Source organism: Centroberyx gerrardi, chromosome 23 (genome assembly GCF_048128805.1).
Source record: "Centroberyx gerrardi isolate f3 chromosome 23, fCenGer3.hap1.cur.20231027, whole genome shotgun sequence".
Taxonomy (NCBI): Eukaryota; Metazoa; Chordata; class Actinopteri; order Beryciformes; family Berycidae; genus Centroberyx; species Centroberyx gerrardi.
Window position 1 is genome coordinate 10,302,939 of NC_136019.1, and position 14,636 is coordinate 10,317,574.

The 14,636-nt window shown below is 42.5% G+C and overlaps 1 protein-coding gene across 3 annotated transcripts in view; it reads right to left on the reverse strand.

Moving 5' to 3' along the window:
* Positions 1-600: 600 nt before the first annotated feature.
* Positions 601-14,636, reverse strand: part of arap2 (ArfGAP with RhoGAP domain, ankyrin repeat and PH domain 2) — a 111,232-nt gene continuing 97,196 nt past the window's right edge. For 2 of the 3 annotated variants that reach the window (XM_078291697.1, XM_078291696.1), the window contains exons 26-34: positions 12,832-12,906; positions 11,921-12,038; positions 10,134-10,262; positions 9,618-9,751; positions 8,582-8,664; positions 6,777-6,812; positions 5,583-5,646; positions 3,234-3,359; positions 601-2,498 (exon numbers count right to left, since the gene is read on the reverse strand). In XM_078291697.1, coding sequence (XP_078147823.1) covers positions 2,151-2,498; positions 3,234-3,359; positions 5,583-5,646; positions 6,777-6,812; positions 8,582-8,664; positions 9,618-9,751; positions 10,134-10,262; positions 11,921-12,038; positions 12,832-12,906 — 1,113 coding nt within the window. In that variant the 3' untranslated portion in view covers positions 601-2,150. The remainder of the gene's footprint in view (positions 2,499-3,233; positions 3,360-5,582; positions 5,647-6,776; positions 6,813-8,581; positions 8,665-9,617; positions 9,752-10,133; positions 10,263-11,920; positions 12,039-12,831; positions 12,907-14,636) is intronic. The other variant, XM_078291698.1, reaches the window with a different exon arrangement.

Here is a 14,636-nt window from a genome sequence, read left to right on the forward strand (position 1 = left end):
GTGGCTCTATGATTAGACTATAAGGACATGAAGCAGAGGACAAGCAGCTTGTGTATGAGGCATAATGAAAATAAAATGTTAAAATGAATTTTTCATGGAGGAACCTGTGTGACAATTGCCTACGTGTGCAGTTTCCGACTGCTATACATTATTCAATAAGAGCGAATGACTTGAGAGCAAGAGTTTATTCTTACATTTTACTCGAGTGAAATCAGCATTTGATGAAATCCATGAATAACATAATGATATATAGTTATATGTGTAAGTTGCACGTGGTTGAGTGTTTTTTTTTTAATAGGTTTCATGCTGAAATCAACAATAGGGCTTGATTTGCTGTATGTTCCAGGACCCCAACTCTTGAATCTTGCAGAAATGTTCATATAAAACAACGTAGCATGCGGATGGAAATCTATCCAATGGAATATAAAAATCCCTATTTACTGAGCATATTTGCCTGGAAGCTTAAACTACTGTATTATAGAAATCAACAGAGAGAGGATGCATTATTAAAATACAGATAAATACAGATAAAGAGCTCTCAGCAATTTAACAAATAACAAAAAAAAAGAAAATCCAATCATGATGAGTAATAAACCTGAAAGCAATACTTTTTCCCCGGAAGGTAATCATCTTTATTAAAAGAAAACACTGGTGTTTATCACTTTTTGGTTCGCCCCATTTCCGTCAGCATACCTGAGCTTTTCTCTCGGTTGCTGATTAAAAAAAAAAAGTTTGTTTTTTTAAAGTTTCCTAATTTAATTTCATAGACAAGCCCAAATAATCAGCTTTGGCTTCTGATGTTTTGATATTATTTTAATGGTTTCATTTCATGCTGTATTTTATTTTACCTTACCTGTAATTATCCGATTGGATGTATTAATTTTGAAGTTAAATTGCTATAAAAAGTCTAAAACTTCCCATCTGACAGAAAAGTATTGTGTGTGTGTCTCTCTCTCTCACACACACAATCTCTCATGCGCACACACAAACAAGCCCCAAGTCCTTACTGAAACCTCCACCATCGCCTTTGTACCTCTGACTTAACAGCAAAGACACTCAAGCTCTCAAATCCAAGTCTGTCTCAAGCACAGGAAAGGCAATTTTTAGCCATATTTCTCAAAAGCTTGGACAGAAAAGTTACATACCCTAACCCTAACCCTGTCATGTAGGTTAAAAATCATTTCGTATTTTAGGAACCCTGGTGTTGTTTGTCTTTCCTAATTGGCTTGTACTTCACAAGACATACATGACAAAACAGTGCAAGTCTCTTCAGTTTCATCAGTGGCCATATCAATGTTTTCAAAGCTAAAGCAAAATCAATAATGAACCCATACAAGCATGTTTGCACGGATAAGTGTTGAACAGAGACCATCAAATGGCTTTAATTTAAGTTTTAACACTTTTGGAAATGAACATTTTCAGTAAAAAAAATATATAGTTCATAATCTGTTCAGGGACATTATCTTGTGACTTCAACAGAAAAGCTATAATTATGTTTCTGTTCAGAATGGAACCAATCCAACATCATTTGCCAAGGAAATCTGGAAGCTGGATGTTTCATGGTGTTTGGGCAGATATTCTGTGAGTTTGAATTATATGTTATAATACATATGCAATCATTGAACCACACAACATCTGTTAAGAAGAAAATAAACACTATCATTTTGCAGAAGCACATTTCCCATAATTCACCTTTGATGTAAACAAAACGCAGGGTCGCTGGAAACACAAAGCATGGAGCAGGCAGTTTGGAGTATTTCTGGAAACTTGTGAGGTTTGACAGAAGAACACATTTTTGTAACATTCTAGGGTTTGAAAGAGCGGCATATAAATCACTATTGTAGTGCTTGGGTCGGCGCCGTGTCCAGCTGAGGTCTGCGTGACCTCCAACATATCCTGCACCTGTTCTCCACGTCCCCCTTGTGCTTTGGCATCTCTTTATACATCCAAGTCCAGAAGCGGTCTGCAGGCTATTATCCCCCCCCCCCCCCCCTGCGGAAACAGCTCTTTCTGCCTCCGTCTGCACTGCTCGCTCTTTCTCTGTCGCTCTCCAGGCGTCTTCCCATTACTCGACCCCGCCATTTTTCCCCTTATCGCTCAAACCGACCATTTCTGCGAGAGCCTTTACTTTCACCCTGCTCCTCCTTCTCTCAGTCGTTCTTGGCGCTGCGGCCGGTCCTGCTCAGCACCGAGTTGAGTTCATTCAGCAGGTTAGGGGGCATCATGCCCTCCCCGCCTGGGACGGGCCTCCTGCTGGGGCTCTTGGAGACGCTGTGAGGGGGGACGGGCAGAGCCATGGGCAGCGGGTGCCTGGACGAGGACGGGGATGGGCAGTGCTGAGGCTGGCGAACCCCCACAGAGCTTCTCCTGCACGCGGCCTCTGGGGCGGCGAGGAGGTCGTTGCGCCTCAGGCAGTTGGCCGCCGCGCCGGTCTTGTGGTGCGGACTGGCATCCTTGACGGTCCGCGGGTCGCCAAGAGAAAACTTTCTGTCTGTCAGCTGTGGGCAACAATGGCAGATGGAGATGAATTGCAGTAGCTTTTCAACTCAAACACAGGGGCCAAGTTTACTACATTTTTCATGACGGTAAGAATACTGTTCATGCGGTTCAAATTTACATGTAATCATTTATACATGAACACATAAAAAAACCCAAAACATTTTTCCTTGTTATATTTGTACTTTGATAGATTGCAATGTTTCCCATGTGTTACCAACAATGAAAGCAAACCAAAAGAGTTCTTCAACCACATTTTCACAATTCCTTTTTCAAAACAATCAATGCAATACAACAAAGATGACATTTTGAGGCTAAATATGGTGATAAATGAGAAATATTTATAGAAAAATTGGTAACACTTTAGATTAGGGAACACATATTAACATTAACTATGGGTTTTCCCTCAATAGTTTAATAATTTCACTCGATAATATGTGATACTAGCACCTTATAAGTCCCATACTGAGCAAAGAAGAGCCCAATTCATGTGCAACAACTTCCTTACTGACGGCTATAAGCACTAATTAGGAGGCTATTGAGGGAAAACCCACTGGGCTATACATGTAGAATATAATAGTGCAGAATTAGTGCTAATAAGTGGTTTGTAATGACTAATAATGAACCAATACACTACTAATATTCTTGTTAATCAACAACTTATTAATAGTTAATGTATTCCCTTATCTAAAGTGTTACAGAAAAATGTGAGAATAACACTTCCACACATATCTCACCTGCTTGATGGCATTGTGGTTGTGCTGCGGCAGCCTCTGGCCCTCAGTCACAGCACCCCCTCTGGAGGGTTTGTGAACTGCAGTTTCTTTTGAGTTAGTCCTCTTTGAACAGAAGTCAGAACCATGCTGAAGACACACAGCCAATAGCAGAAATTAATAGCATGGTAATACAAACCAATTTGTGAGGGGAATTCAAGGTGATGACCTTGATGTAAGTTTCTGCTTTTAATGTTGATTTGTTGGTTTTATTATCTCTTAAGTCGTACTTTCGCTGTATGTGAAACTTGCGTAAGCCTTGCCTACCATCTACTGTCTTTGGCTTTTAGAGATTCCAGTAAAAATAAAGGGTAATACACACACACACACACACACACACACACATACGCACACGGATGCAGACAGTCCATTAGTGTGACATGAAGCAGACTTCCAAAATGTAATTCACAATTTTCATGAGTCGTGTTTTACCTACGTCATCACTTGCTGTAACAGATCACCTCTGTGGAGCAGAACAACAACAAAAAAAAACCTCTAGCATCTGTCGCTCTTATCTCAGTGTATGTGATGATGCAAATTGCTGTTTTGGGCCAGACTTCTAACAACCATCTTTGAAAACGAGGGAGAGTCACCGGGTGGCAACCCTTTGTTCCCTGACCCCAGTCTGCCCATGTTGTGATCTCTGGCTAAACTTCCTCTTTAACAATGTGTCCTTCTTTGTCCCTGTGACTCCCTGACCTGGGAACTGTCTCTCTTTAACAAATCCTTATTTCATCACCGGTTGGACCTGTCCTTGGACCTTTCACACCCTCCCCCGGCCCTCCGACTCTCACCACCACCACCCATTCCACCTCCCTCGAAAATAAAGTCCTCCATAGCCAGTTGCTATGGAAACTCCGTCTGAGCACAATGCTCGCTAACAGGTAAGAGAAAGGAAATCAAGAACACTAAAGTGCTCTCTGTCTACTTCTCTCTTTTTCTTTCTCTCCAGTCTACTCTCTCTCTCTCTCTTTCTCTCTCTGCCCTTCCCACAAGTCTTGTGTCCTTCCCACAAGCCCTGTGTTGGAAGCTGACAATCCCGATACTTAGCGGCTTTGGGGGTGGAAGCCTAATATTTTTAGCCGGCTATAGTCTGCTATAGATTTAGCTGTTGCAGAGCTAAGACCTTCTCCAAAGGGCAGAAAAAAGTCACTGAGCCCACTGAAATAAACACCTTGAAACACTTGCAGAAAGAACACAAACAACGGCCAAAAATTGGCTTCCCCCTTAGATCAATCTTTCTCTAAAAGTATCACCCTTTTTACTCGCAAGCCCAAACTAATGCACTAAAAGGCTTTTACAGTAAACACCTGTGATAAACAACACTGCGCGGGAGATGAGTTCCCATAAAGGAAGTCGAGCCGCGGGCTAATGCAAATGAAATGTGCTGAGCATACAAATACGGCACTGGCACGCCTACGTTTCTGTGAAATCTTGATCTTAGCTTGGTTAAGAGGGTGCTACTGTAAAACCTCTGGTGGTGCTAGGGTGGTTTAGGATGATTGTGATATTCAATTTATAGTCGTTTGCTTGGAAATGAGAAGAAAATAAGTATTCATACAGAAACATGGACGTGCATTTTATTTAATGTGTTGAAAAACAAGATGCTATTTCACCAAGAAGATAGCGAGGAGTGTGTGTGAGAGTGAGAGAGAGAAATAATAAGATAATCTGAAACATCTGTAGCTGTTCTCCCTGTGTTTGCTTTTCCTCTGCATTATTTATGTCATATGTGCTGTGTCAGCGACTGACAGCAACAACACTTAGCTGTATCTGGGGGCTAAGTACCACAATGTGATTGTTACAGTCGCCTTGACCTTATTCTCAAAGCTTTTCCACATAAAATGATTTATGTTATTGCTGAGTGACCTCGAAAACTTTACAGTACTTTCCCTGTTTATGTATTTCATCTGCCTTACAGTACAATGGAAACGGATGATTGGGGGAAATATGATTTATCATATCTCCTTTGTTCTGACATACGGTTTGTAAAAGACGATTTATTCAGGCAGTAATCTAGTGTATTTTTCACCCAAATAGGGAAGGTAAAAGGAGGATGTGTCCGCAATGTGCATCATTGTCACATCCGCTGATATTTTTGGTTTGCCAGACTATAGTAAAAGGGTCAGAGAAAGGATACGCATACCTCTCTTACACTCCACAACTCACTACACACTTGAGTGTTTCCCTCTATTCATTAGGTTACCCTAAAAAGCTTGGCAACTATTCGATGAATGTACATATTTTTAGCGCGTTCCTCATTCTCATTCCATCAGCGGCGTGTTGAACCTCGTCTTATCGAGGCCCGCTCACCTTCATCCTGATGATGTCAGTCACCCAGTTGACCTGAGCTTCCTTCTCCTCACAGCAGAAATGCCTGGGGATGGAAAAACACAGCGCCATCAATCACTCATTTTCACTCATATTATTTTCACTCAAATTTAACCAGGTGGCTGTTGTGTGATTTTTGCGATTCCCAGGACTGGCCGCGGTTTCTTCGGAGGGGGACGGCTTGGGCTCATGCGCATTGATCACTGTAACCGGACTTGACAATATGTGGGCTGGGCGCCATTAGCCTGTGATTACATGAATCTAAATCATCTCTTTGCAACAGCGATTAGTCAGAAACGAGGCCGATGATTGATGTGTGATGTGTCGTCCGCTAATGTGGTTTTGTACTGTATGTAGCACAGCTCTTCCGATCTATTCCATCACACTGCACTGAAAACAATTTCCACCTGTCCTGGTCAAGATGGCAATAAAGAATCTCTTCTCTTCTCCTCTCTTCTAGTCTCTTCCCTTCTCTTCCCTTCTCTTCTCTTCTTCTCCTCTCCTCTCCTCTCTTCTCTTCTCAATCCAGGTGACAATGAATTTTGAAAACCAGCCCCAAAGACAGCTGTGCCAGCCCAATAAGTTGCAAAATTCAAATAGTCACATGCAGAAATATGAGTGAAAACACAACGAGGGCTGGATCCAGGCTAGAAAAACCCAGGCATCATCCTCTTGATATTAAGGCTGCCTTTGACGGATTTCATTCTTACATAAAGTGGAAAATACAGGGATCATATCTAGATCTAATTTAAATGACTTTAAAAAATATTCCATAATTAGGTTCCCTTTCATATCGGCAATTGTATAAGAGTAGGTGTCAATTTGTCTCAATGGAATTGGATATCTCATCTTGGAACGCAACCCTTCATTCGTGACAGGAGGCCGTGGGTGGGAACAAGATTCATTGTCAACTAAGAACAGAAAACAAAGAAAAACAGTGGATATTATTTTACTCCCTAACAGTCAACCAAAGAGTAGCCTCTCCAATATCACTCATAGATTTTAATGGCACCGAGGCTCCCATTACTAGCCCACTTAAATAATTACAGGGTACTTTAACTTCAACTTTTAACTCTACACCTCTTGTTTCTTTTTGTTGTACAGATATATTAAGTGGAAGGGGTGAAAGGCGCAGTAATCAATTATTGAATTGGAGAACCTCTGAAAAGCACTCACCACTGCTGTTTGTCAGTGTAGACCGTGAAGCCCCAGCTGTTAAAATGAGAAGGACAAAGGTCAGTAAATTTTGTTTCTGCAAACTGGCGACCTACAGTGTCATGGACAGTTGCAGCGTCCCGCACAGCGACTTTATTTTAAGACAGGGGTTATGAATGCGTTTTTTCCTGAAAGAACACATGGAATTTAAAAGTAGCAAACTTGACAAACAATTAAAGTAAAACTTGGAAGAAAAAGTTCTGTTACTGTAAGAGACAGCAGCAGGTCAAAACTTTTGTCATCAAAATGCAAAGAGGAAAAGGTTCACTACAAATGCTAGTCTCTAAACAGTGGAATGTATTAATCAGTACATTTCCAGCCCACATGTTTATGCATGGGCAGACCTCAATATGCTCTAGGCCAAGGTGTACAATACACTGGGTACATGCTGTTCACCTAAGCCTCAAAGAACACTTTGTTTGGAGCAAGAGATATTGAATCACTAAACTAGATCTATTCTAAACTAAATCTATTCTGGCAAGTCAGAGAATCTGTGTTATTGTGCAATTAATAGATCCCGCTATATGTAAATGATCACATGCAGGTAATTGTATGCAGCAACAGGCTAGATCCTATAGGGACCATCTTCCTACACTTTGACCCGAGCACGAGAAGCGCTGCCGTGTGTGTTTGTGTATGTGTGAAGGTGTGTATATGGGTGTTTGTGTGTGTACGCGTGTGTGTGTGTGTGTGTACGTTAACCTGCGCACAGGCAGCATAGGGTGAAAATACCACCTTCCTGGAGAATACACCTTCCCTGAAACCCTTGCACAGCTGTGGATGAGCAGGAGCAGAGAAGTGGGGGAAGAACAAAGAGAGAGAGGGGGCAGAGATAGCGAGCCCGCAGCCTGGAGCACCACTCCTGTGAGTTAAGGCGGCCGCTCCAGCCCCGCAGCAGGCCGCTCACAGATAGACCTCTGCCTAATGAGGTACCGGAGCACTGCCTCTCCTAACCCTCTCACTATGACTCTCTCTCCGTTCTCCTCAGCACTCTCCCTTCACTTCTTTATTCACACTATCACTTCTCCCACAGCCCACTCAACAGTATATCTCCGATACCGCACTGTATCATTCTTTCTCTCTCTCTCCCCCCCCTTTCTCCCTTTCTTCATCTCCCACTCCCTCGGTCTTATCCAGTTTTTTTTTTCTCCCCCGAAGGACTGGGTAATGCAGACAATCGGTTGCCGGACTCATTTTTCACGCTTCCCCCAGACTCTAATTCCGACATGGGGAAAATTATGAGGAATGATAATTGGGTAATGCGAAATACAGGGTTTGGCTTCTCGAAAAAAATTCCCTTCTCTTTGTTTGACCAACACGAAATGCTGTGGGTTTGGCGTGAGTCATAAATTATAATAATAGAAGATCATTAAAATAAAATGAAGTAGCGGCAATGTTTCCTATCCGCAGAAGCAGGGCTTGATAATTTGTATTTGTTAAAATGCAATTACATTTAATCAATTTCATTACAGTGAAAAATAAGATGGGGGTCAGGAGTGGTTTGGGTATCCCCTAGTGTCGCAAAAACACTGGGAAGAGAGAGGGCAATATATCTTTGGGGACAAATAGCGTTCACACAAACACACACATGCACACAATGAAACAACAGCACACTCAAAAGACAGCCAGTAATGCTAAATAACTATTAATTCATCTTCATAACGCAGAGATATGCATTCCAATATCATCCATATGAAATCTGACTTGAGAAACTCTTGGGAAAAGACCAATGAAGAGTTTTGTCATTTGTGATAAATGCAGTTTACCTGGTTGGAGGTTTGAACTTTCTCTTCAGACCAAGGTAACAATTCACAGACTTGAGTGGGACCTCTCTCTCTGCTTTTGTGCTCTACAAAACACAACACGATCATTTTTAATGTGGGTAGTAAGAAATGGACTTGGCATCATTCCCAAAATAACAATCAGCAAAATATTAGTCCCGTTTCACAGTGTCACAGCACGGTGGGACACACCGCTCACATTGAATCCTCTCAGCGAGCCTCTTAGTTTCGCACTTCAAGCCATAAAAAGCAGAAACATCAGAGATTTAGCTCGTCTCTGACACCTACACATCACACCCCACACACATACCCTGCGTCATCCAACATAATTTACGCTAAATGCGGAGCTGGCAAGAAATGTAGAGGCCAAAGAATATCAATTAAATTTCAGTGACACTGCTAATTTCCACATTCTTTGTGCGGTAATTAGCCACATTCTCCAGCAACCTGATATTATAATAATTAAGGCAAAGGGAAGCTTTCATTCACCCCTCACCCTTCCCCCCCCCCCCCCCCACCGCCCCCACCCTACAGCCAGAATTACTCCACCTCCATCAATTATTAACACTTCTTCACACTCCTTTACGAATCCCATGTTTCAACTGGAGAGATGTGCGGAGAAGAAAGGCCCTCCAGGGAAACCGGGCCTGCTGGTCCTCTCTGAAGTACACGCTGTATTCTTCTTGGGTTTTTTTTTTTTAAAGAGAGTGGGAAGTCCGCTGCCATGAGGATTTTTTCTTAATTCAGAGAGTTGGAAACCTGAGATGGACACGGAGCCAGGGAGAAGCGGGAGAGCGGGTTCGATCCGCAGCCGGTAACAAGGCAAGGGAACATGTGGTTTAGAGGGCGAGGTCTTCGGTAAAGTGCGTACGCTGCATTCTAACACAGAGTCGAAACGCCTCGAATTCTCCGGCGACACAAGCTACTCTCTGTTCTCCAGCTACTTTCTGTTTGCACACGAAAACCTCAGGTGACAAGTGTCTACAGTAGATGATTAAGTCAAGAATGAGAGTGTACTTACTTTGATATCTCTGTAGAGTAGCAGCTTCTCTGCACGCAGCACAACATATTTGTCCTGGAATTTATGCCCCAAAAGCAGTTTGGAGGATCCGTCCTTGAACTTCAGATAGTCTCCTTTTATAAACTGCTTTGGGTCTGTTATGAAATACAGCGCAATCAATACTAGGTACGTTCTCTACCACCTCGAAATGCAAGGGAATGAACAGCAGGTACGCTGGTGTTTATAATTGCAGGTGGGTGTACAAGTATATCAACGATTAAGAATGCATTATGCGCCAGCGCTAATTTGCCTTGATAGATTACATCATTAGAAATGCTGTAATAGACAATATCTACACAAAACAGCATATACAAATGCATATACTTAAAACATAATTCAGCGTTAAAACAATTACAGAAAAATGCCATAGAGCGAGCTTTCATTAAGAATGCAGGGATTTGCTAAGGTTTGAATTGCAAAGTTTTCTGAGGCAAAGGACATTTTTAATGGTCTTGTACCATCGATTGCATACCGTACCTCTACCATCCGCCACTCTTTTGGCCCCTGCAAATTTCTTGATAATGAGGAAGGCAGAGCCGGGGTCGTCCAGAGCGCTCCACTCCAACACCTGCTCAAGAATCTTCTCACTGGGGTGCAAGGGCCGCTCTGTTGAAAAGATAACAGTGTTGCTCTGTCAGAGACAAGAAAAAAAAGAAAAAAGAAAAATCCACTCTTGACCACCGGCTGATGTGCCTCCCCAACCCCCCACTCTCCCATTCTGCTGCCGAAAAGAAAGCCATTTTGTTTTCAAGCCATACATGTATTTTAATTGTCTAAAATGCCGCCAGGAAATCATATCATGAAATCCATAACCAATGCTACATTAACAAAATTATGTTGTTGTTCTCACCCGCTTTCATCACAGCGCAGTTCAAATTATCCCCAGCAAATCAGAACATGATTAGAAAAACACACTCATGTGCAAAATAGACCTATTATCTCACCCTAATTGGTGAACAGGGTACATGCTATCAGCAAAAAAAATCATTTGTATACCAGCCCCCCACCTCCCTCTGATGCCTCCATCTCCACACTCCCTAGTTTTTCATAACCGAAGGAAACAAAAAGAGTCACAATGGCATAACTTATTCATAACAGTGGGCTTATCTTTCCTCTGGAATCTCTGCAGACCCAGGCCATGGAATTAGTTCCTCATTTCCCAACAAATATTAGCTCCCCTTTTCTGCCTATTGTCCTCGATAACAGTGTTTATCTATAGCTATCCTCCAAAATGGCTAATTAACGCACTTTCCCTCCTTTCTCTATAGTTTTATGAGCAAAACCTGTCACGCTACCGCCTTCAAAATAGCTTGACTGTTTACTCTGCCGCAAACATATTGTCTTGGCACGGAAAATATGCTGAACCGTCAGCAAATATATTCAGTATTCAACACACCTTCATTTTTAGAAGAGGACGGCCTGTCCTCTGTAACTTTGTGAGGAGGAAAATAAACAGAAGAGCGTGGTGTAAACTCTCAGTGAACTGATGAAAAGTGCATGGGGACCGCCAGCTAAGCAACTTCGCGACAAGGCTAAACTTTGACTTCCCTTGCTCTCCGCTTCCCACAGAATGATCAAATGGGGGTGTGCGAGGCAGAGGTGCCATCAGCGCATATTAATACAAAATGAGGTGGGTCAGCTCCCTAGGTCGATCATGCGAGGAGATGAAGGTAATTTATGACATATGATGATGAAGATGATTAATTAATGTGCATATCATCAAACGAACGATGCCTGGCTAATTTCTCAGTATGCTTCCACGTTCACGGACACTGGTTCATTAGAGAGATAGCATAATCTTCTAATCACGAGGTCCTTGGATGAGAGGCAGTGTGGTCTTTGCATATGCCCTGAATGAGAATAGCCCTTTAAACGGTGATGTGAAGCATCAATCACTAATTGGATAGAGATGACAGCAGAAAGTTTAGAGCAAAGACTTTGACTAGAAGGAGCTGTGGGACTTGAGAGAGAGAGAGAGAGAGCAGCCTTCACAGCAGGGTTGCCTTTAATTTAACTTACTATATAAAGTTAGTACAAACTCTGAGACAACAGTGCACTCGAGTGCAGATAATGGATCAGTTACTCTGATCCCTTTCTTCACCTTGACTGCTCGAAGGGAAATTGGTAAATTGACCCCGGATGAGTGGCTGTGGGTAAATTCACATTTTACTCAAAAAGCCTTTAAATTGGTCTTTGAGAAAACACCTTATTAACAAAATGGATCGTAGACAGACAATGCTCTTTGACTGGGAAATCATGCATACCCAGCTCTCCATTCTCAATGACTTCAAAGGTGGTCCACGAGTCGTCGGAGTTGACAGCGACGTTCCTCATACTCAGCGCGCTGTCAGCGAGCTCGGTGGACCGCATGCTGGGAGAGACCTACCGCAAAAAAAACCCAAACAAATAAATACATAACTAGGCAAACAATGGAACAAATACATGAAGAAACAATCAGACAAGTTAAGCCCATATATCAAAGTTCAGGTCGTTGGATCAATAACCTCACGCCTGTCTTTGAAGAGGATTGCGAAGTATTTTGAACATTTACCGTATAGAAATCGGCGGCTCAGAGCCATGATTAAATGCTCGCAGTATCATCGAGCTCTTAGGCGTACCTGAATGGCACTGAAGAAAGCAAATGTGCCGCTTTACACCAGAGAGCGAGAGCGAGAGCGGAGTATTAATGTCAAACTGTGTCGCTGAGCAGCCCTCTTTAACCCCCTCCCAATTCTACCGCTGTTGCCGACCTGAGAAAGAAGTCCATAACCTGCAGCTGCCTGCACGCCTTGTAAAATGCAATTACTCACACAATTAAATCAGACGTTTCTTTGATTAGCTCGCTTTTGATTTATTTCAGTGGCGGTAATCCCATCAGGTTTAACCACCGATGTCTCGGCCCTATTCTATCAACCTCTCCACCTCTCATTCTACATAGCCCCATCCCTCGCTCTTTCTCCTGCTGCTCCCTCAACTGGCTTCATCCCACACTCTCCATCCCACTCCATCTCCCTCACTCGCCCCATCTCTCTTATTTCACCTTACCACCCAGAGACCCGTGGGAAAGCAGGCATACACACACAGCGCACGTGCCCACATACCCACTCGAGTACAGATGCCCACAGTGCGCGCGCACACACACACACATTAACACACACACGCGTGCACACTCTACCTTGATTAAACAGCAGTTCTCTGGCTCCCTCTTCTCCAGATACACCTCAAAGATCAAGTCCCCAGCTGGAGAGAACTAGGTAGCGAGAGAAAAAGGGAAAAAATAGAGTGAGACAGAGAGATCAGTTGAACTGCAAAAAAAAAAAAGGAACCAAAACAATGCAGCTGGATTAATTGGCTTTTGTTCTAAATTCCTGCCCCAGTGTGGCGTGGGTCTAAATGGAGAGAAGTGAGAGAAACATTAGAGGATTTGTGGAAACCAAAGGTCGTGTTCTGAGCTGGAGGCAAACTAAACCCAGGACCATTAATGGAATGCAAAAACCCGGCTAAACAAAGAGAACAAAGTCTGAGACAAAGTCGTGCAGGTGCAAGCGCGGGGCGCATGGGAGACATTTCTGCTGCACCGAAACCGAAACACTCTCCACTGTATGTGTTAGCTTTAGGTTCGCTGTCAGTTTAAACATTTTTTTGATAAAGTACCTCGAACAATTTTGAGGGTTATTATGGGAGTGAAAAAAAATATTAAATGCAATGAGTGCCAGAATGCACCCACAGGAGATACAGACACAGTTTCTTCTCAACGCTGTATTTTTTAAAATAACATTAGACATTGTAATGTTACTACAGAAAAGGAAATCTTTTTAGCAAATGTTGCAACTTTTACAAAATGAAGTTCTTCTATAGGAACTGCAAGGGCTTTGAGTTTTTATTATTACACAAGCGAATCATATGCATATGAACAAAATGTGAAAGGTACAGTATACTACGACTTACAGTGGATTCCAGGACTATGAGGCATTCAGACATTATAAGAGGACATTTGGCAGCAAAAACAAAACATTCTCCTCACTGCTCTATATATAAACTTTGATCCTCGGTAATTATATATCTGTCCATACATAGAACCATACAGTACATACAATGGAATACAGGTCAAAGACAACAATCAAAACACTATTCAACTGATGATCAGAATGACTGACTCAGAGGGAGTCAAGTTATTAGTGGCGGTGAAAAACAAGTCAAGATGCTCCTCCTCCTACGCTTTCTTTTTGCGTTTTTCACCTGCAGCTCAGCAGAGGGAAGATGACAGAGAAAGCGTCCTATCTTATACCCACACAGCCCTCGCAAATGTACATACACTCTGTGCGGAAACTTGCGACCACACGCATGTGAAACGAACGGGAAGAGACTTGTGTGACATTTCTGGCTGACATTTCGGAGGTCAAGTTCCCAGTGACATTGCTCTTGTCAGTACAAATCGCGGCACCTTTCTCCAAGTGTTGGAGCTGTAATCTTCACTGCATCTAATTTATAATGAGAATTTTTTTTTTTGGAGAGGGAAACAGAGAGTGTGAAAATGTCAGCTTACTTTTCAAGAGAAAGGGGCATATTTAAAGGAATCAAATCCAGATTTTCTGGCAGTCAGAGCGGAGTGGTAACCCGCCTCTCCAAAATGAACAAATAAGTGAACATGGAAAGGCTTCTTTTGCCTAGTCTATCTACAAATTACAGCTCCCTTTCTTTTCCCATTGTCATTTCAATGTGCAGGTGAACTGAGGTCCATTATTGGCTTGAGCAGCATGAACTATAGCATGATAAGAGGGAGGAAGCCACTTCTGACTCCCATGGCCCTAAAATGACACAGAAATTACAGTTATTCAAACCAATGGAGCGAAAGCTGTAATTGTGAAAATGTCACGCACAGATATAGGGCCATCTCTGGTTTCTCACTACACTTTCCCTGCTTCCCTTTCATTACTGTGGGATGGAAGGAAGGCCGGCCACACTTTATAAACATAGCAC